Raw genomic sequence first — 20673 nt, 5'->3', positions numbered from 1 at the left:
AAAATATTTTAAAGGGATATAGAATGAAATAATAAGATTAAATAAGAGAAAGAGATGCTGTATAAATGTAACTTGTACGCGTATTTTGGTAATAAATAGTGAAAGAAAAAGAAAAAGGAAGAAACACTTATAGAAAATCGATTAGCACGAGTCACGAAATGCAGACTCGTTGAAACGAAGCATCCTTTAATTCGACCATCGATCGATACCACTTGACATTATGTGTCCCGCCGAGTCAGCTTAACGTCAGAGAAAGAAGAGACACTAGTAGGCTTGCACCAACCAAAGTGAGTATCGATGAACGAGAATGGAAAATATCGAAAAATTCAACGCGTTTGCAATTTTATCTTCTTTCGTGATAAACCGAAAAGATATTATTTTGTATTTCGTTAACAAGTAAGTATAAGTTAGATCGTCCCCCATAAATTTTGTTATGTTTTTCTATCTTAATTAATATCAAAATTATTCTTTTTTTTTTTTTACTTTAGTATATATATTACACACATATATATAGATACACGGAATGAATGCTTTTGTTTTTTAAAATTTCTAATATTTTTTATAGAAATAAATTATTATTATTAAAGTATACTATTATTTTCTTTATAATTTCTCTCTTTTTTTTAAGATTAAGAATTATCCAATAAGTAATATTAAATATTTCTAATATTTTATACGTTAAATTGTAGTGGTAATTCTGTCATTATAATTATTGAAGCAACCGTATATTAAACTTTCTATTATTAGATTATTATTATCTATTATTAGGCTTTTGAAAATAAATTTAAAAATTTCGTGATTTTTGTCGATAATTTTGCTTCGAAAGAAATAGAATCGCTCGAAATTACCAAATGATTCTAGTTCATCCTACGACTATACATGTGCCAAATCTATCATTAAAATTTCAAAGCAATCGGTCAAATTGTTTTTGAAATATCGTGGAGACAAGTTACGAAAACACAGTTTTGAGAAAAGCGCGTTTAAAGATTCACGTACGATTTAAACTATGAAATCTTAACTCACCATTAATCTGCAACATCCGGTCCATAGAGAATTCCTTCCTCATCCACTTGGAAGTTCCTTAAAGCTGTTTGCTCTGTTCTTGCTTTAATTCTGCCTTGTTTTACGACATCACTCATATGATGCGCGCTTCATCACGACTTTGCGCGTAATCATGCGCTTCGTGGCCAATTGAGCATCCCATTGTCGCTAATATTTTTATAACTCTTTGAAATCCTTCGTTGAAGATGTTGACTTTATGAACTGCTGTCTCTCACACTTGTAAGATTGAATAATTTTAAAACCTAAGCCTCATAAACTTGATTGAATGAGAGACACATCACTTTTACATTTTTTACACATGACACTTGCAGAGATAGCAGAAAATACAGATGCAAACTCCATAATGCAATAGGCAAAATTTGAAGTGACGGGCACTTCTATATTCATACTATCTTTCAGTTTCTTAACAGAAGCTGATGTAAATTCCGTATCATTTTTCGTTGTATAACGATTTTCACTAAACCTTCGTTTCTTATGACGACCAGGATGAATATTACCGCCCTTACTTCCTTTTTTATTACTCATTGCGAAAACTAACAACTTATAAAATGATCTCTGATTTCGAACTTATTTTTCGTAGCTGTTACGCTTTACAATATGCCAAACTAAGAAGATTTAAGATCAGTTTAATCTTAAAATTTAAAAATAAGTTTGAAAAAACATGTGATCATCTAATGTAAATCTCTTTCTATGCATGTATATATAAGTGTAAATTTGTATAGGAATTGTATTCCAAAAACTTCGAATATTGGAAAATCATTGTATCAGCATATTCTAAACAAGTATAGGAATCAATTTACGCAGAAAAAAAAATTCGATTTTTTGCAATTCATAACACGGGGTGACCCTCATAAACTACAAAAATACGTCAAATTTGTATGAACGTCGGTGAACCATGTGGCAAAGAAAACGAGACGATGATCCGCAAGTGGAAGTGTATCGACACGATTGCGGTTAAGTCCAAAAGAAAAGAGTAAAAAAAAAAAAACAGACGAGAAGAAGAAAAATAGAGAAGAAGGAAGAAACGAACGAATGAATCGAATGCAATACACGACCGCCAACGCATTGATGGTTGTGACAGCTGAAGAGAAAGAGGAAAAAGAGGAGGAGGATGAGGAGGAGGAGGAAGAGGAGAAGAATATATGTCTCAAATTACGGCAAAATACCACGCGAGTATCGTCTACATCGAGAACGGGGGTACAACTTGCTATAATATCACCGTGTCATTCTTTCAACGAGTATACGGAAGCGTTCATTCATACGCAATTCGATCGAAAATGTAACGAGCCGTGTAATCGTGACGTAGCGTACTCGACACCAATCGAAAGAGAGAAAAAAAGGAGGTCAATCAAAGGGAAATAGCAAATATCGAGATTCGATAAATCGAGAGACACCATCTTTTCCTTAATGTCGTTTCTTTTCTGTTCTTTTCATTCATTCATTCATTCATTCCATTGCTTTTTACTTACTCGATCTATATAACGGTCTGATCATTACACTTCTTTTACTACTGAAAAATATTCTAATGCTATCAGAACATCCTCCTTTGCCGATTTATAATTAATATTAAACCAATCGATACATTTTATTTACTTTTATTCATACTGTTATTGTAAAATAATATTTTTTATTATAATTGTCGTATAGACAAATTACGTATAGCAGTAACATTGAATGGAGAATTTTAATTCCAAATTTAATTAAAACCAATTATTTAACTAGTCGTTATACCATCTACTAGTATTAATATATACAAAGGTATTTCGTAATATATTGGATCTAGTTCAGAAGTAAACAGAGAACACAACAATAATGATAAAAATTCACGTAAACATTTATATTACCTTTTTTTCCAATTTTTTATGCGTCCCCTGTTCATTCCTGAAGTAGGCCCCACGTATCACGAAACACCTGTATATATAATTCATAACAATTAAATTTCATGTTATTGTAGTCGAAAGGATAGACGATATTTTTCGTTTGTTATTTCGTTTGTTCTATTAATTTAATTTTAACTTATTAATTTCTCTTCATTTTGGATAATGCGAGAAAAATATTTACAATTTGAAATTTGGTTTAATTAGATCAGTATCTATATATATAATATATAATATATCTGCATATACTATCTATCGAACGTGTTAAAATCAAATGGTACGTCTCGTGAGACTAAGGAAAAGGGTAGAAACATCTGTAAAAAATTATTATTCTCTTCTGGAAATAAGAGCGCGAAGTGTTTTGGAGCCGTTGCAAAGCTCGAGCACGTGCCTCTCGCTTTCTTAAGCACGTTTCATATGTATCACATGTACACAAGAGATCCACATACATACACACACACACAAGACAAAAAAGACACGTATTACGAAGTACGACCTTTCAGTCGACTCGGCCTTATTTTTCTTTTTCCATCCTATTCTTCGTTTATCCTCTTGTTCATGTCGTTTGGGATTAGAATGAAATAACCCGTTACGCAAGCAAGAAAAGGAAACGAAGAAGAAGGTTTGGTGTCCCATGTGTGGTCCCAACCGTGACCAAATAGTTCAAAGATTTATTAAGTAGAAAGTAATGTCCTAGTTTGCATTAACCAAATGGAAAGGAGAGAAGAATAAAGATAAAAGGAAAAATAGTGAGAAAAAATGTTCGACATCTCTTTTTCCTTTTTCTTTTTGTTCTTTTACTTTTTCCGATGTGAGTCTTTTTAAAAGAGGAAACAAAGACCGTTAATCACACTCGTACTTTTTGATTAGCTCGTCCAAGTAATCAGGAACCTTTTTGACTTCGTATTCGCAGCTGTACGGTTGTTCTCTTCAATCCTCGAAGGAACACGCAAGCGCACGTGCTCAATGCTTGCCGGAAGACTGTGACTTCTTTGGCTCTTGCTGGAGACGGAAGACTTTTGGCTACCGGCGAATGCGGACACATGCCGAATGTTCGGGTCTGGGATATATCCGATCCTCATAATGCGATACAAATTGCCGAATTTTCCGGACACAAATATGGCATCAACTGCGTGGTAAGTTTGTATCCAAAAATTATTATCTATATATTTCTTATATTATTTTTATCTGTTTATTAAATTTATCTACGTATAGGAAAATAATAATATCCAAATTTATTTCATTTCTCGTTTACTACAATAAATGATATCAAATATAAAATAAAATATCGATAATATAAATTTTAATATTCTTATATTTCTTGATAAAAATGTTATTCAATTATTCGATAGGATTATTAGTTCGAATGAATATTTTTTGATTAATTTGTCGTATAAAATGAATCGTCTCATTCGCGTTAAGTCTTATAATCGACTGAAATCCTGACTTTTAATCTTGAATTACAATTAGATTATTTCCATTTAATAGCGTAACGCACAACTTTTCCATGTGAAATTATTTTCTCTTCTCACCGTTTTCATGCATGTATCTCTTTCTCTTTCTCTTTATGTTTCTCTTTCTATCTTTTCACTCTACGCGTAGGGTATGCACACGCGAACGGGAACGAGTACATTTAAGGCTAAGATTTCAAGACCCGCTTGGCGATTGAGCAATGAAATTCCCGGTGAGATTCTACCACGATCTTTAGCTCTGCTCGAATAGTTAACAAATTGCTTTTACCTACGATGACATTCTTTTTATTATTATTATTATTATTATTATTATTATTATTATTATTATTATTATTATTATTATTATTATTAATTATTATTGTTCCTCTTTTCTTCTTCGCGAAAATAAATTCAACGACGACGATGAGTTAACGAAATAAAATGAAATAAGATAAAACAAAAATCATTTGATCATTTAGAAATAAGGAATAAAAAAAGTGAAGGTGAAGGCGGCAGGTCGATCCTTTTTCACTTTTCAAACCACGTTAAAAATAAAAAACAAAATAACCGTGACCCAATTTTTATTTCTTTCCCATTAATCCTTTACCTAGGAAGATCAGATTTTCGTTCAAATCGTATTACGTTCTTCCGACGATATTTTTTCTCCTTAATTTTTTCTTCCCTTTTTTTTTTTTACCGTGCCTACCGCGTGATTTCTTGCATCGAGAGCGTTCTTTAAATTATTTTTTTATTTTTTTTTTTTAAAGAATTGGATAGAGAGGAAAGAAGAAAGAGTGATGAGTGATAGGGTGAAAGAGGAAGAAAGATAAAAAGAAAGAGTAAGAATAAATCCGCGTAATTGTAAGGTTATTTTTTTTGAACGAGTGCCAGGAGCACTTGAAACGAACTGCATAGCATTGAATGCAACATTACGTTGAATAAGCTCGCCACGAGCAAAAGACCGCGCCTATTGCATTCGTCTTCGCTATGACGAGCTTACCGCCGCTATGTGCTATCACTGACATGCTAATTAGAACTCCTTTTATGGTAGAACTCACGGTTATCTGGATGACACGACTGTGAAACCAAAGAAATAGCATACAATACTTACTTCACTTTAAACTAGATCGAATAGTCAACTTTAAAATATTACCAATAATTTTCTAATTAAATTTGAATATTATCAGCGTGTCATCGCGTTTATTTTTTCATTTTTGATAATAAACAATTTTTATATATTTACAATTTTAATAATGTTTATATATATATGTATATATGTAATGTATTAATATTTAATTATATAATACATTATTTAATTTATTTATAAAAAATGTTATTATTAAAAGCATACAATTTGTAATTTATTTTATTTTTCATTTCTTTTTTTCTCTATTATAATCAAAAAAAATAATATTCTCTTCGTTTCAAATTAATCAAAGTGTTAATTCAAAGTGTTTACACAAATGTAACAACTAATTAAAGAAGGAAGGGAATATATTATTTGTAACTTATTTAATCTTTTTTTTTCTATCTGAAGTTTTTATAGAAATTCTAAATTTATTAGATTAACGATAAAAGTCAAAAAAGAAAAGCATGTGATATTCATACGCGACTAAAGTGAAACTTCTTAAGTTTTTTATATTAGTAACTTTATTGAATTACACACACTAGATTATTAATTATTAATTTTTTCCGTAAATTCCCCTTCGAAACCTTTCACTTTTAGTCACATTTGAAAATTTCCTATACCTTCCCAAATGAAGTTTTACTTCAAAAAGTTTATACTTTTATCAAATATAATCTACTTATAATATTATACAAAAATCAATGCATGCATGTTTATTCGAAAAATATGAATAGAACAAATTTTAATAAAAAAAAAAAGAAAAAAGAAACAGAACTTTTATACAAATAATATGAATATTCTTGGGAACCTTTATGTGTACCGTAAAGTACTTCTTAAGTACTTATTCGTATAACACCACTCGTGTATTCTACGGATATTGTCTTCGAACATCGTGAGAAAAAAACAAAAGAAAAAACATGTTCAAAGTACGGACGAACTTCAAAGCTTGGCTCCTTTCGCTTGAAAAAAATATTCATTTAACATTCGACCTGCGTGCATCACGATGCAGCACGGTTACAAGGCGACGACATGAGGAACTAACATACCAAATCACCTTTCATTGGATGAAAGAATATCCAACGGTACTTGATATTTTTCTTCCGTTGTTATCGTTCCTTCACGCATTTTCGTTATACTTATTAGATCGGACATTTTAATATGAATTAACATTTCTGTGTTTCTTGTTCACCCATAAAACAGATCCCACATATTACGAAACACCCTGAATATATATATATATATATTCAATTTATGTATTATATTTAAAAATATAAATCAGCGGAAAAACTTTTTAGGGACAACCCAATAGATGTTTTTTTTTATTGTCTTATTAAAAAAAATGAATGTTCTTTTTTTTATTTAATTATATTCTTTTTCATCTTCTATTTTTATTATTTATATATTTCAGGCTTTTTCACCGAGTAACAAGTATGTGGTTTCGGTCGGTTCCCAACACGATATGATCGTCAACGTTTGGGATTGGAAAAATAACGTAAAGGTTGCATCAAACAAAGTCTCGAGCAAAGTAAAGGCAGTATGTTTCGCTGAAAATGGTAATTACTTCGTAACAGTAGGCAACCGACACGTGAAGTTTTGGTACCTGGAATATTCACGTAGTGCCAAGGTAATAAACAATTTTTAAAAGAAAATACATAAACTAATTCGTTTATAAGAACGTAATATTGTATTTTCTTGTAATAGTATAAAGAACCCGTGCCTTTGATGGGCCGATCAGCTATATTAGGTGTACAACGAAACAACGATTTCGTCGATGTAGCCTGCGGTAGAGGAGAAATGGCGGATTCGACATACGCCATCACGAAAACCGGTCTCCTATGCGAATTCAATAATCGAAGGCTCTTGGACAAATGGGTCGAGCTTCGGGTAAGGTTTCTTTTTGAAAATGGATATATATATATAATATATATTTTAGGAGAGATCCGATAATCTCATTTATGAACCATATCTTTTATATGATTTTATTTCGTTCATTTGTTATTATTTTCCTTCCTTTATATTCTAGACGAGCAGCGCAAATTGTATGGCCGTCGGGGATAAGTATATTTTTATTGGTTGCGCCGAGGGTATCGTCAGATGTTTCAGTCCCAGTACGCTGCAGTTTATCACTACTTTACCTAGAACACATTATTTAGGAGTTGACGTTGCCCAGGGATTGTCTATAAAGTAAGGAATAACCGAAATGTTTATTGCGTTTAGATCATTGAAGAAATAATAATTAAATGTAAATATTCCACATTGTTACAGTCATATGTCTCAGCACCCAGCAAACGCAAGGTATCCAGATGCCATAGCGTTAGCTTTCGATGAACAAAATAATAAATTAACATGTGTCTACAACGATCATAGTATTTATGTTTGGGATGTAAGGGATATCAGGCGGGTCGGTAAATCGCATTCTTTCCTTTATCATTCCGCATGCATATGGGGTGTTGAAATGTATCCAACAGGAACGGACTCAATTGGCTCTATGCCGCCTGGTAGTTTCATCACTTGTTCAAGCGATGACACTATTCGTGTTTGGAATCTCGAGAAAGATGTATTATCAAACGATACATTGTACAAAAGGAACATATATAGTAGCGTGAGTTGGTTTATTCTAATAAATTGTGTTCTTTCACACAAAAGTCTTTAGATTTATTAAAGAAATTCGGCTTTTTATTATAGGAATTATTAAAAGTCCTTTACGTGGATCCTGAATTAACGTATCTTAAGGACTTGGATTTAGCTGCTGCTGGATCAACCGAAAAGAGTGATGCTTCTTACGATGGTCGTAATGGTGTAAGATCGATAAGAGTCAGTCCTGATGGAAAACATCTTGCCTCTGGTGATAGGTGAGTTTTTATATGATTACACGTTAATAAACTAATTTGCTCTCGAATTAATATAATCGTTTGATAATTTGCTTGCCAATTAAAATTTAGGAAAGATATTTATTATAATATAACATATAATATAATATTAATTTAACATCAGTCTTATTTAAATTTAATTTTATATTTTTAGTCTGTTAAGTGTTATAACAAAAAATATATCATAGAAACTGTTAGGAAATTTCGTCCTTTACGTCTTTAATATTTGTTTATATTCTAGATCGGGAAATATACGTATCCATGACGTTTCCACTTTGGAAGAATTGTGTTTAATAGAGGCTCACGACGCGGAAGTACTTTGTCTCGAGTATTCAAGGTTTTCCCGATACTCTATAGAAACTCCGAGACTTTTGGCTAGTGCCTCAAGGGATCGACTAATACACGTCTTTAGCGTTGATCAAGATTACAATTTTTCACAAACTTTAGACGATCACAGCTCCTCGATTACTGCCGTGAGATTTTTTAATCAAACGAATCAAAGTAATCAACTACAAATGGTATCTTGCGGCGCCGATAAGAGTATCATCTTTAGACAATTGCAATCCGTAAGATATTTCTCTTTGTTTCTGCTTGCTTTTTAAATTGAATTAAAGATAAGCATTGTATATTTGGTTTTTTATTTTTTTGTTTCTTTTTATAGACACCAGGCGGAATGCCACAATTCGCCAGAGGTCATAACGCTCAGGGAAAGACAACGTTATATGATATGGAGGTGGATTCTGGACAAAAACATGTTTTAACTGCCTGCCAAGATAGGAATATTAGGGTTTATAATGTAACTACCGGGAAGCACAGCAAAACGTTCAAAGGATCTGTCGGCGAAGACGGATCTCTCATAAAAGTTGTCTTAGGTAAATAAATCCTTAACTTCATTCTATCTTGCTATGATAAATAAGACATTTCATTAAAAGTTCATTATTGGTCATTTAATTCAGGATGAAAATATTATAATTATTAATGTGTACGATCAACAACTCTTGTGATGAAATAGAACGATGATCATTTTGAAAAAATTTAAAGCGACAAATTAAATAACTGAGAAAATATCTCAAATTTTTACAGATTCGTCAGGAATTTACGTAGCTACCTCATGTACAGACAAAACTTTGTGTGTGTATGATTATTATAGTGGTGAATGTATGGCAACCATGCTAGGTCATTCAGAATTGGTGACGGGACTGCGTTTTAGCTCGGACTGTCGTCACCTCGTTTCTGCAAGTGGCGACGGTTGCATATTTGTCTGGCGTGTGCCTCACGATATGGTCGTGACGATGCAAGCTCGACTCGCTCAGCAAGCAATGCGTGCTGGAAAGTAAGATATATTTTTTATTTAATGCAAGAAGGCAAATGTTATGTAATTTAAAACAAAAACGAACAAACAAAATTGTTCATGAAGTAATAAAAAGTAATTTTTGTTCTTCCTGTTTACAATAGGAGGCCACCACAAGTTAATGGTAGTGGAATTGAAATCCAATTAGATAATGAAACGTTTGGATCACCTCCTCCAGAATTTCTCGATCCAAACGCCAATCCAGCACCTCAAAATGCTGGTGTGGATTATAGATTTAGCGTTGGTCAATTACCTCTCTGGGCTAAGAAACAAATAAATACGACGACTGCCGAGGAAAATACGACGGTTGGTTCAACTGTCCGACCGCTTAGCGTAGATCTACCGAAAGGAAGATGGGCTCAAAGAGTACAACAAGGAGATGGTATTACCGTCAAGTCAGTTTACGATAGCGATGAAGTCATACCATTTCCACCACCTCGTGGGAGTGTTGATTCGGATGGTGGTGGCGGCGGTGGTGGTTCTAAGGACAGTTCTATCGACAGTGGTACCGAAACTAAATGCAGTAGCGATTATCGTCGTGATACTATTATACTCAAAAGGGTCAGTACAAATTGATTTTAATATTATCGAAAATATAAATAATATAACCGAAATAAATTATAAGATGCAAAAGACTTTACTTTTAATAGCCTTATTATATTATAACTAACTCTTTGATACAATTCATTTTAGGAAGAGGAAGAAAATGTATTTCAACCTTGTCCAGATAGTTACAGAGAACTAACTAATGAATCGAAACAGGTACTAATGATTTAACTTTACTACTACTACTTTTACAATGCATCTCTTTTTTTGTTTTGCATGCATATATTAATGCACGAATTTAAACCATAATATTGTTCATATATAATCAATGGAATTCAAATATGTTGTTATAATTATTTTTGTACATAAATGTTTGCTTTGCTAATCGTTCTCTCTTTCTAATAATTTTCAATTTTGCCTTTATCACATTTTTATGTAATGTTTTGCATTTCCTTCTTTTTTTTTTTTGATGCTCATTTTATTTGACCGGCCAACATAGGTGATCGGTGGTAACGTGACAATATCTAGAGGTAACAATATCACCGAAGTGACACGTCAATCAAGAAGTCGTCACCACACTGATGATAGCAGTCTTGGCAGTTTTAAATTCGAGGTACTGCTTGCTTATACTCTCAACGCGCGCGTGGAATAGAAGCTATGATCAAATCTTTCTAACCACGTCAAACTGAAAATATATCATTCGAAAGAAAAGGTTTTTCATAAGTGATACTTTGTTATTATTGTAAGCAAACACATTTTTTCATAATTTTTGCTTTTGCATTTTTCATGTGCCGTTAGCTTGATTTTTTATTTTTACTTTTGTTTGTGTTTTCTTTTATTTTTTATTATTATTATTATTATTATTATTATTATTGCTCTATGTAATAAATCTAACTTCAATTCTCATGGATAATAAGAAAAATAATATATGCCATTGTAGTTGATTTTTTTATATTTCATTTATTTGACTTTATTTTATTTAGGATCATGAAAGTACAGAACATGATGGAGATGTAGAAGATTATTCCGAGGGAGAAAACGGTACAACTGGTTCAGAGAAATCTCATCACAGATTAATGTATTATCCTCCACAAGAGGATACTGTATCAAATCAGTTTACAGTAAACGCCATGGATGTTGAAGAACTTCGAAGGTTCGTTTTAAATTCCTCTATTTATATTTATATTTTTATTGTATTATCTTATATAAATTAAATTCAGTTCCTTATTTTTGCTTTTGTTCAATATTTATTTTCACATCACGTAGATCTCAAAGGCGGCAGAAAAAACCAAGAAACTCAGAAAGTGGACGAACAAGCGAATTAACTGCATCTGGTAGTCAAGATGATTCCGATTCAGAAGGTGGAGCATCGACACCAAGCGCCGAAAGAAATCCTTTATCTATGTTATCAGAAGCCAGCTCGGAAGGTTTCGATCAAATAGCAAAACAAAGTCATCGGGAGAAGTATTTAAAAAATGCATTCGAGTCTCTCAGCGGAGCCGAAGAACCAACGAATCGCATTAAAACTACTAGTATTAGCTCCCAATTTCATGGAAGGTAATAATTTATCAAATAAAGATAATCCATATATAATTAGACTTAGTATAATTATCTTATCAAGTTGTTTCCATAATTATAGAGTAAATAATGGTACAGAAAGTAGTAATAGCAGCAATAAAGTACGTAATGCGGCAGTGGTAAATGCTACTAAACATGCCAGAGGTGATGCAGATGTTGTTAAAAAACGTGAGGAATTGCAAAGAAGAATAGAGGAGACTAGAAGAAAACTGCAAAGCGTAAGAGATCGATAAATAATTTTTTTTTTATTTATTTAATTTTCTTTATTAAACAGAATCAATTTATTCGCAATATTATTTTCATTTTATAGGTAGGGTACAGGTCATCTTTGAAAAGCAGCCAGAGCATATCTGATTTAAGCAGCCATATACCAGAGAAACATCATCGTTCGAGTAGACTTAACACAGGTAACAAATTGGGTGAACAAAACAAAATCTCAAAGCCAATTAATCCTTGCAAACCTATGCCAAATCCAAAACCCGCGTTTAAACCTCAACAACTCATTAACAAAGCCCAAGGTGTGGGGAATGCTTTATCCAAATCAGAAACGTCAAACGAACAAAGCAGCTTAACCGATGATAAAACTACATCGTGTATTAATGAAAAAATAAAACCATCTTTTAACCGTCCACTAACACTGACATTAAAAAAAACTGAAAAGTATAAGCTGTCGTTGAATAAGGCCAATCAATCTTTGCCCGAATCTCCTGTATGCGAGGAATTAAAACTCTTGAAAGAACATTGTAAGAAAAATGTGAGTCGTTTCGCAAGATTCGCACAAAAAAGAAGATCCTGTAGTTATTTTATCGGTCTCGATGATAACGAAGAAGAAATGGAAAATCTAGCTAAATCGTTTGAAAGTTTGCCTGCCATGAACGAACGTAATATTGAAAATTTAAAACAAACTATTGACGACGGTGGTGACGACGGAAATGGAAATTTCAGCGACGATTCCTTGGAAGGTGATTTCAAAAATCCACCACGACGTTGCGTTAGCGATTATCAAATCAACATTCATATGGATAGTCATATAGAAAATAAAAGCTATCCAAATTATCAGACTTATCAAAGAAGGATTTTAACTGGTTCTCAAGAAAGTATATTGTCAGATGCTTCGGTAGAATCTTTTTCCAAAGGAAGTGCCGAAATATTAGATTGTAACAACTATGATCACGATAGACATTCCAGTGCCAGCTTTTTCTTATCAAAACGTAAAATTCAAGTTGGAAGAAGTCAAGAAAGTATACTAACCGATGAATCCGATTATCAGATGTTTCCGTTACAGAAAAACATTGATCATAGAAGTACAGAAAGTGTTTTAACGGATGACTCTGATTCGTTGGTAAAGTCAGCACCGTTAGAAATTTTATTTGATTCTCATTACAAACGTAAAAGACAAAATTCTGAAACGTACAGTGGAAATCCGAACAACGAAATAGAAACGGCGAAAAATACTCAAACATTGAAGGATGATGCCACTTTATGTAGAACAGTATTTAGATCGAAGTCTCTTCAGGATACAAGAATATGTAAAGTAAAAAATGATATTAATTTTAGCGAAGACAACGCACAACCGGCTACATGTATTTATTATGAATTCAATTTCGATAATGATAATGAAAAAAATACAAACATTAGAATGATGACTGACACTGACACCATGTCGAGAAGCAACAGTTTAAAGGTTCCAAAAGAACCACACTCCATGCTGATATTAAACGATTTTGTGGCTCATAAACCACCAAAGCCTAAAAGAAATTCATCGCGAACTCAAAGTATGCGTAACAGAGCAAGACCAGCTTGGAATAAATATAACATGGACTCATCATCGCAATCCTCAATACAAAACATAGAACCTATTAATTATTCAGCGACTTTACCTGCAAACTTATCTCATTTAAATTATAAAACGAGAAACGACGAAGATTCTAAACAAAGTAAAAAGGACGCCGATGCAAATTCAAAACGATTCGAAGAATTTTTACAATCTGCTAAATATTCTTTGCAAACAAACGACGAAACAAACGAAAGAAGTATATATTTCAATCAACAAAGTTGTTTACCCGATAAGAAGATTATTAACATAGCAGGAATACCACCATATAATCCTGAAAATACTTTAGACAGATACTCTCGTCAGAATATTAATGAATCTTCTCTTATAATGTCTAACCAGGAAGAAAATACTAGTCACGAAAGAGATAATATTTGTTCTTTTGAAAATGAAATACCAACTAAAGATACAATGGAAACTTATGACTCTTTGGAACCCAATGTTACATCTTCATCTGATCTACATGGAACACAGTTGAAATCGAATAATTCCAATTTACAATCTACTAACGCACGTATCGATAATTTGGATGCAAGCGTTGACGTAAGAATCACTCGAGCTATAGAAGGAACAGTAAAGTTACTTTCCAAAGAGTTTGAAAATTTAGTACGAAGAGAGCAATACTTCATGAAAGAAAAATGTTTCCGTTTAACTCACTGCCCAGATACGAGCGATAACTTTGCTAAATTAGAAGCTGAACGTGATAGTAGGTATTGTACGATCAGACGTGACATACGGATTCATTCTGGTGGTGAAGATAGCGATTGCGCGGATATATCGGCGATGGATAAATCACTGATGGAAAGTGGTTCTTCTACGTCCGCATCAAGTTGCACCAATTCGCCTAAAAGGATGTGGCCACCTGCTTCGCGATGTCAGAGTCACATGAAGTGGACTAAGACTTTACCCACTATAAATCAAGCAACTATTCCCACGAAACATCTATATGCAGGTACTTAAGCGGAGTCAAAAGTAACAAGTTTTTTAATATACGTACAATTTATGAAATATTTTAGACGTGATACATGTAAGAGCTTTGTAGCTCTCTATGTTTGAACTTCTTGAATACTGTTCATGGAATCGTATTGATTTTTTTCTATTTCATATCGCGCGAAATTATTTTTTATTGCTTATTATCATATAATAAACACCTTCGTTAGTATTAGCAAGCACGAAATACAAATAACAATACATGTATAAAAGAAACTCAGATCAGAATTACACCAGCAAATAGTATTGGCAGTCACATACATAAATGCATATTCAACTGTCGCGAAAATTACAGTAATAATGCATACAAAGGTGTATATTAGTGTACACACATTTTTGTAGCTTCAATATGAATGCAATACAAATATGTACAATTAGATCAATATACATATCAATTAATTGCTTGAGGATATGCTATTGTCTATGTTTATACATATTTACATATATTTTATATGTATATACCTATTATTTTAAACATTTAACTAAAAAACTCGTTTTTATATAAAGACAGCAATTACTTTTCAGTTTGAATGCCTTTATTCACTAAGTTACAGCTTCATATTTATTATATTGTCCAATTTCCTTCTTTTGGAATGAATTGCTAAATGCGGCATGATTTTCATCCTTTTAATCAAATTCATCCTGCTTTCCTATTTTCATCCTACATTTGCCTTGCTATAATAATATACATTAATTTCATTAAAGTCATACATATTCTGTATATAAATTATTTTTTTTTATCTAATTATAAAATATTTATCTCTCAGCTGGATAAAAAAAAAAGAAAACAAGAAGAGAATTTATTGTGTTTTATAATTAATTTGATTGAATATATCATAATATTTATTAGTACAAAACATTACATTTGCATTATATACAAAATGTAGTTTAGTGCATGTGTGTGTGCATTGTCAACAGTTGGCAGTAATGGGGGGCGAATCTCGTCAAAAGTTATTGACAGTGAAGAAGAAGGGAATGGCATGAGACGTGCCTGTTCATTGAGTGATCTTTCTGTCAGCCCATCAAATAGATTACTGCATGGTCCTGTACAAGGTATTCCTTCCATGGAACATATTTTATTTTCATTTTACATGCTTCAATATTAAATAGATAAGTGTTTTATTATTTAATTCTCTATAGTAACCGTTTTAATTAGTATAAATCTGTTGTTGAATACAAAGATTTTTTTTATTATTCAATATATATATATATAATTAAATTAAATTAAATAGTTTCAGGAAAAGTAAATACTAAAAATACAAATGCGTCGTCAAGAGGTAATTCTGGAAACATAAATATTGGTAATCAGTCGAGACACTCAACAGCAAAAAATCATTCAAATCACATGACGAGAAGCAGTAGCGTCGGTGTATTAAATCAGGTATTTTAAACTTCTAATAATTAAAAGAATAAATAATAATATTATTACATAAAATAATATATTAGCGTAAATATTTGTTTATTTTATTAACAGAGTGATTCAGAATCTGATGCTGGTGTATCAGTTGGAGGAAGAGGATGGAGCAATCAATCTGGAAATAATAGAATGAGTGGTTTGATGAGGCCAACGATTAGTTCCCAAAATAAGATCAATCATCAGATTAAATCTAATTCTTCTTCTAGTAATAATCTTCCTTCTATTCTGAGGCGACGGGGTATGCAAGGAGCTTACTCTAGCGGTAATTATATATTTGATTAAAATTTTATCATTATCATATCTTAGAAACTTATCTCTTTATTTTATAAAACAATAGTAAATCTAAGTCAAGTTGGTAATCAAGAAGATTCAAGTTCAGAAGATACTTCGTCAAATGGAAACGGCGTTAAACCAGCTCTTCCTCCAAGGCCTAGAAGTATTAGTATCGACCATTCCTCTGCTAAGTAAATAGTATTAGATTATAAAAATTCACACACATACACACAAATGTTTGAATATTATATCATATATAATCATTACTTTTTAGTTTATGCCTTCCTGGTACTGGCGTTAGAAGATCTGGATCTTCTGGTGTTATAACAAATGGTCGAGGAAATGGAAACATAATGGGTCAAAGCAGTGCAAGATTATCAGTACCAAACAGAAATCAATTAGAACCGAGCCCTCAAGAATTACCTGTTAAAGATACAGACCGTGCCATTGATGTAGCCAGTGCCGAATGTAAGTATTACACGAGATGGCTGAACAAATAATTATGTCAGTACTTCTATTCATAAATCACTATCATGGTTAAATCATCTTTCTCAGTCTTAGCATGCAAGATTGCAAGGAATTATTAAAAAAATTGTTTGTAAATTTTTCATCTTACTAAAATTTCCTGTGGCTACAAATCCGGACACATAATTGGTATTCTATTTTAAACTCTTTCCGTAAATATTATATATTTTGATCTCTAATATAAACTTTACTCTTACAGTAGGCACGGATAAAGCGTTAGGTAAACTAAAGACTTCTATTGAGAATGCTGTCCTGTGAAAATAATAAATCTATGAGTGTATTCAAAATTTGTAAGTGATCATGCTATGACAGAAAAAAAAATATATTTTATCGTCAAGGTCACATCTCTAAACATAGTACAAATTAGGATCCAGTGTCCAGATTGCTGTATATATAATTGCTACATCTTGCATTTCAATTTTATGATAATATTTGCTAAACACATTAGCATCATAGAAGCTTATTTAAAAACTACGAAAACTTATATTTGATTTTTAAAGAATGTTACTACCTATTTAATTTATTTCTACTTTCATAAATAGCTTTACCTTTGACCTATTGTTAGTTTAGTATTACCTCATTATCAAATTTGTTCATCTATCATTAAATTTTATTAATTTCAGATCATTACCAAAATTTAGTTCAATTTATTATAAACATTTTATCTTTAAATATTGTATATAATTACGAATATAGCGTTTCTCTTATTTTTTTCATTTAAAATAAATTCTGTCATTCCTCGCTATGTTATAAACAAATCACGAATGATCATATTAATAATTATTACAAATTAGACCATTATATAGAAAAGAAATGACAAATATCTTAAATAAAGGAGACCTCCTAAAATCATTTTCCATATTTGTAGGTATCAATCATAATAGCATGGTCTCATACGGATTTTAGAAGCAGTATACCCGCACGCTGCACGATGCTATTTATTGTGTTTAAATATTAAAGATAAATGTTACATATTTAAAATCATATATAAGTAAAATTGTTCAAACGAGATATTTTTGAAAGAGATGTAACATTTATCTTACTAAACATGTGAATGCATACTAGATAAGTGTAATAAACAAAATTTTAATGCCATTACATCTTTACAGTGTCAACTCAACTGTGCAGTACAATTGCGGATGAGCTTACACGAACAGCAGACAACGTTGTACAATTGTATAAACGTTTAACTATAGACAATGAGGATGATCCATCAAGAGCAACCATCGATAGGGATACCATGTTACGTGGTCTTGAATCTTCTGTTAATGAAACAATGCGTACTTTACGACTAGTCGTGGCAGGCGTTGAAAATCATAACGATGAAACTAGTAATAATGTTGCCCCAAACGAAGTAACTGCGAAGTTTCAAGAATTACTTGCAGGCCAAGATCAAGGCAAGGTAGTGAATATGATGCAACAGTACTCAGAATTGCTCTTAAATATGATGCAACAAAGGATGGGAGGAACACAGTCAAGCCATACATAAAAATAATTAAAAAAAAATCCGTCCATCTTTCTCTCTCTCTCTGATGATAATTGATGAATGCAAATGGATGATATTCATGTTCGAAGCACGAACGTTTGTGATGAGTGAATAAGTATTTTCTCGGCGATTATAGATCACATTCCTAAGTGCAGGATATGGATATTTTTCTGGAGGAAAAGAAAAAAACAAGAAAATAATAAATAAAGAGGGATTTCGGTATTTCAGTTTCCAAGATCCTCCTAAGTGCATATCGTAAGCACACATATGTTCCTTTTCCATTTGTCATAGTACATTGTATTCTTTGTGAGTACTTTTTGAATGAATTTAATATAGACTTAGTTCTTAAAAAAAAGAAAAAACAATTGAACTGTCAGCAATGCAGCCTTGGGACTTGATAGGAATTAACATGTAATAACTAACTGCTGAACAGTGTTATTAGAAAAGAAAAACTTGATAGCACAAAATATATTATTTTTGACTAATTCTTAAGCACTATAATGGGTCGAACTTGAAGATGAAGAAATATCTTCAACGTCGTTCAATGTAGTACTTGTTATTAATCAATACAAATTGAATATGCTAAGGAAGCAATGTGTGAAAATAACCGGATGAACTCTAAGAAATATCATATGTTATATTCCAGGACATTTATTTATCCTATTTATAAAATCAAATGTGTCGAATTTGTGCGTACTTTATCTCGAGGCCATATGCCGGGAAATGCCAATTAACTAAAGACTATTAGAATAGTACCCAACAAACATACATATATGTATATTTATCAAATATTGAATGGTATTATAACGTAATATTAGTATTCTTGTTATGTAACCAAAGGGATTGTCTGTACCTATGGTAAAAAGGGAAATTCTTTTCCCCTCCTAAATGTTTAAAAAAAAGCTTTTAGACAGTCATCAATAAAAAGTATACAGTATAAACTTGCCAGAATAAGAAAACGCCTAGTTACTGAATACTACATTAAGTATAACCAGGCTTTCTAGATATAGAAAAACGTAGAGTGCAAATATATGATTATATATTTCAAATAATGCTATTTAGAATTATTGAAATGTTCGTTATTTTCGTTTTAAAAGTTCATGCATTTTTGTGTTGTATTTTTTTTTGTCAAAAAAGAAAAAGTTTATAGTTGTTAATATAAAGTTGTACAAAGAAATAGGTGAAATATTTTTATTTTAATTGGTAGAATTAAAAATGAAATTTACAATCGATATTTGCACAAACTACCAATTTGATGTTACCTTATAATAATGGCATATTTTGTCATAGGAATTGACCTATACTTGCATATTTTTCCACGTAAACATATTATTCCTAAGAGTATTTCTCACATCTCCAAAACATTATAAATTTCAATTAGAATTTGGCAATAGCCTTGTCCAAAATTTTTTATCAATGACATCACGGATATGAAATCATAAGGACCTGCAAACTATACTTAGATTATTGTATCTCACGGGAGTAAATTATTATACATGAATATAAGAGATATGCAAAGAATGTAGAAGACTTCTAATTAAAAATCAATAAATATATGTATTTCAAAATGTAAAACTAAGATTATAAACACAATGTAGTTATCATATAATTCTCTAACGTGCATTAGTTTAAATCTAGAATATTATTTAATCCATACATTTGGTTTTTTTCCATAATTCTCCATCATAAAAATTGAAGTCTTCTGCAAATATCTTTGGGAATTATGTTAATAAAAATATTTTATGAAAAATATTAAATAAACAGAATAGAAAAAATTGCTAAGAGAATAAATATGTTTGCATTTCCTTATCTAGAATTTCGTACAATTTCTGTATGTAGTTCAAGGATACATTAGACGTCGTCTATATATGAGTATGTATGTATGTGTGAGTAGAAAAAGTTGAATTTCATGGCTAAACCTCTTTGCGAAGCCTTCAACATTGAATAATAATAATAATTAATAAACGATTATTTAATATATAATCATATTCGGACGGACGAAACTGTACTATGGAATAATATATCTGAATTGTATAATATTTAACGATTTTAACATTTGCAGAAACATACTATCTTTTTCGTTTACATTGTAAGTTCTTCTCTTGTTTAATATAACATTCTCACGTTGTATGTAATATATAAAAAGTGCCATTTAGGTTAACAAATCTCATTCAATAATACACATAAAAACAGATTCCTATATAATAATATGCTGCTTTTTAATATTATACAATAACAAAAAAGTACTATTTAGATATTTTATATAATCAATTTCTTTGGTAACATC

At 31.5% G+C, this 20673-nt stretch overlaps 1 protein-coding gene across 8 annotated transcripts in view; it reads left to right on the top strand.

The window, feature by feature from the left end:
• LOC122519548 (mitogen-activated protein kinase-binding protein 1) overlaps positions 1 to 19340 on the top strand; it is a 99276-nt gene extending 79936 nt beyond the window's left edge. For 3 of the 8 annotated variants that reach the window (XM_043639064.1, XM_043639065.1, XM_043639066.1), the window contains 22 exons: positions 3853 to 4075; positions 6925 to 7140; positions 7218 to 7400; positions 7540 to 7700; positions 7782 to 8118; positions 8202 to 8368; positions 8628 to 8952; positions 9048 to 9258; positions 9470 to 9719; positions 9842 to 10298; positions 10431 to 10499; positions 10783 to 10896; positions 11267 to 11436; positions 11550 to 11840; positions 11923 to 12079; positions 12172 to 14647; positions 15918 to 16066; positions 16160 to 16364; positions 16440 to 16566; positions 16650 to 16843; positions 17100 to 17120; positions 18010 to 19340. In XM_043639064.1, coding sequence (XP_043494999.1) covers positions 3853 to 4075; positions 6925 to 7140; positions 7218 to 7400; positions 7540 to 7700; positions 7782 to 8118; positions 8202 to 8368; positions 8628 to 8952; positions 9048 to 9258; positions 9470 to 9719; positions 9842 to 10298; positions 10431 to 10499; positions 10783 to 10896; positions 11267 to 11436; positions 11550 to 11840; positions 11923 to 12079; positions 12172 to 14647; positions 15918 to 16066; positions 16160 to 16364; positions 16440 to 16566; positions 16650 to 16843; positions 17100 to 17120; positions 18010 to 18389 — 6883 coding nt within the window. In that variant the 3' untranslated portion in view covers positions 18390 to 19340. Of the gene's footprint in view, positions 1 to 3852; positions 4076 to 6924; positions 7141 to 7217; positions 7401 to 7539; positions 7701 to 7781; positions 8119 to 8201; positions 8369 to 8627; positions 8953 to 9047; positions 9259 to 9469; positions 9720 to 9841; positions 10299 to 10430; positions 10500 to 10782; positions 10897 to 11266; positions 11437 to 11549; positions 11841 to 11922; positions 12080 to 12171; positions 14648 to 15603; positions 15739 to 15917; positions 16067 to 16159; positions 16365 to 16439; positions 16567 to 16649; positions 16844 to 17099; positions 17191 to 18009 lie in introns of all 8 variants that reach the window. The other 5 variants (XM_043639070.1, XM_043639071.1, XM_043639069.1 and 2 more) reach the window with 5 other exon arrangements.
• The last annotated feature ends 1333 nt before the right edge of the window (positions 19341 to 20673 follow it).

This window comes from Polistes fuscatus, unplaced genomic scaffold, assembly GCF_010416935.1.
Source record: "Polistes fuscatus isolate 324 unplaced genomic scaffold, CU_Pfus_HIC Scaffold3, whole genome shotgun sequence".
Lineage (NCBI taxonomy): Eukaryota > Metazoa > Arthropoda > Insecta > Hymenoptera > Vespidae > Polistes > Polistes fuscatus.
Note: the sequence above shows the minus strand (reverse complement) of the source record. Positions and strands in the feature narration are given on the sequence as shown.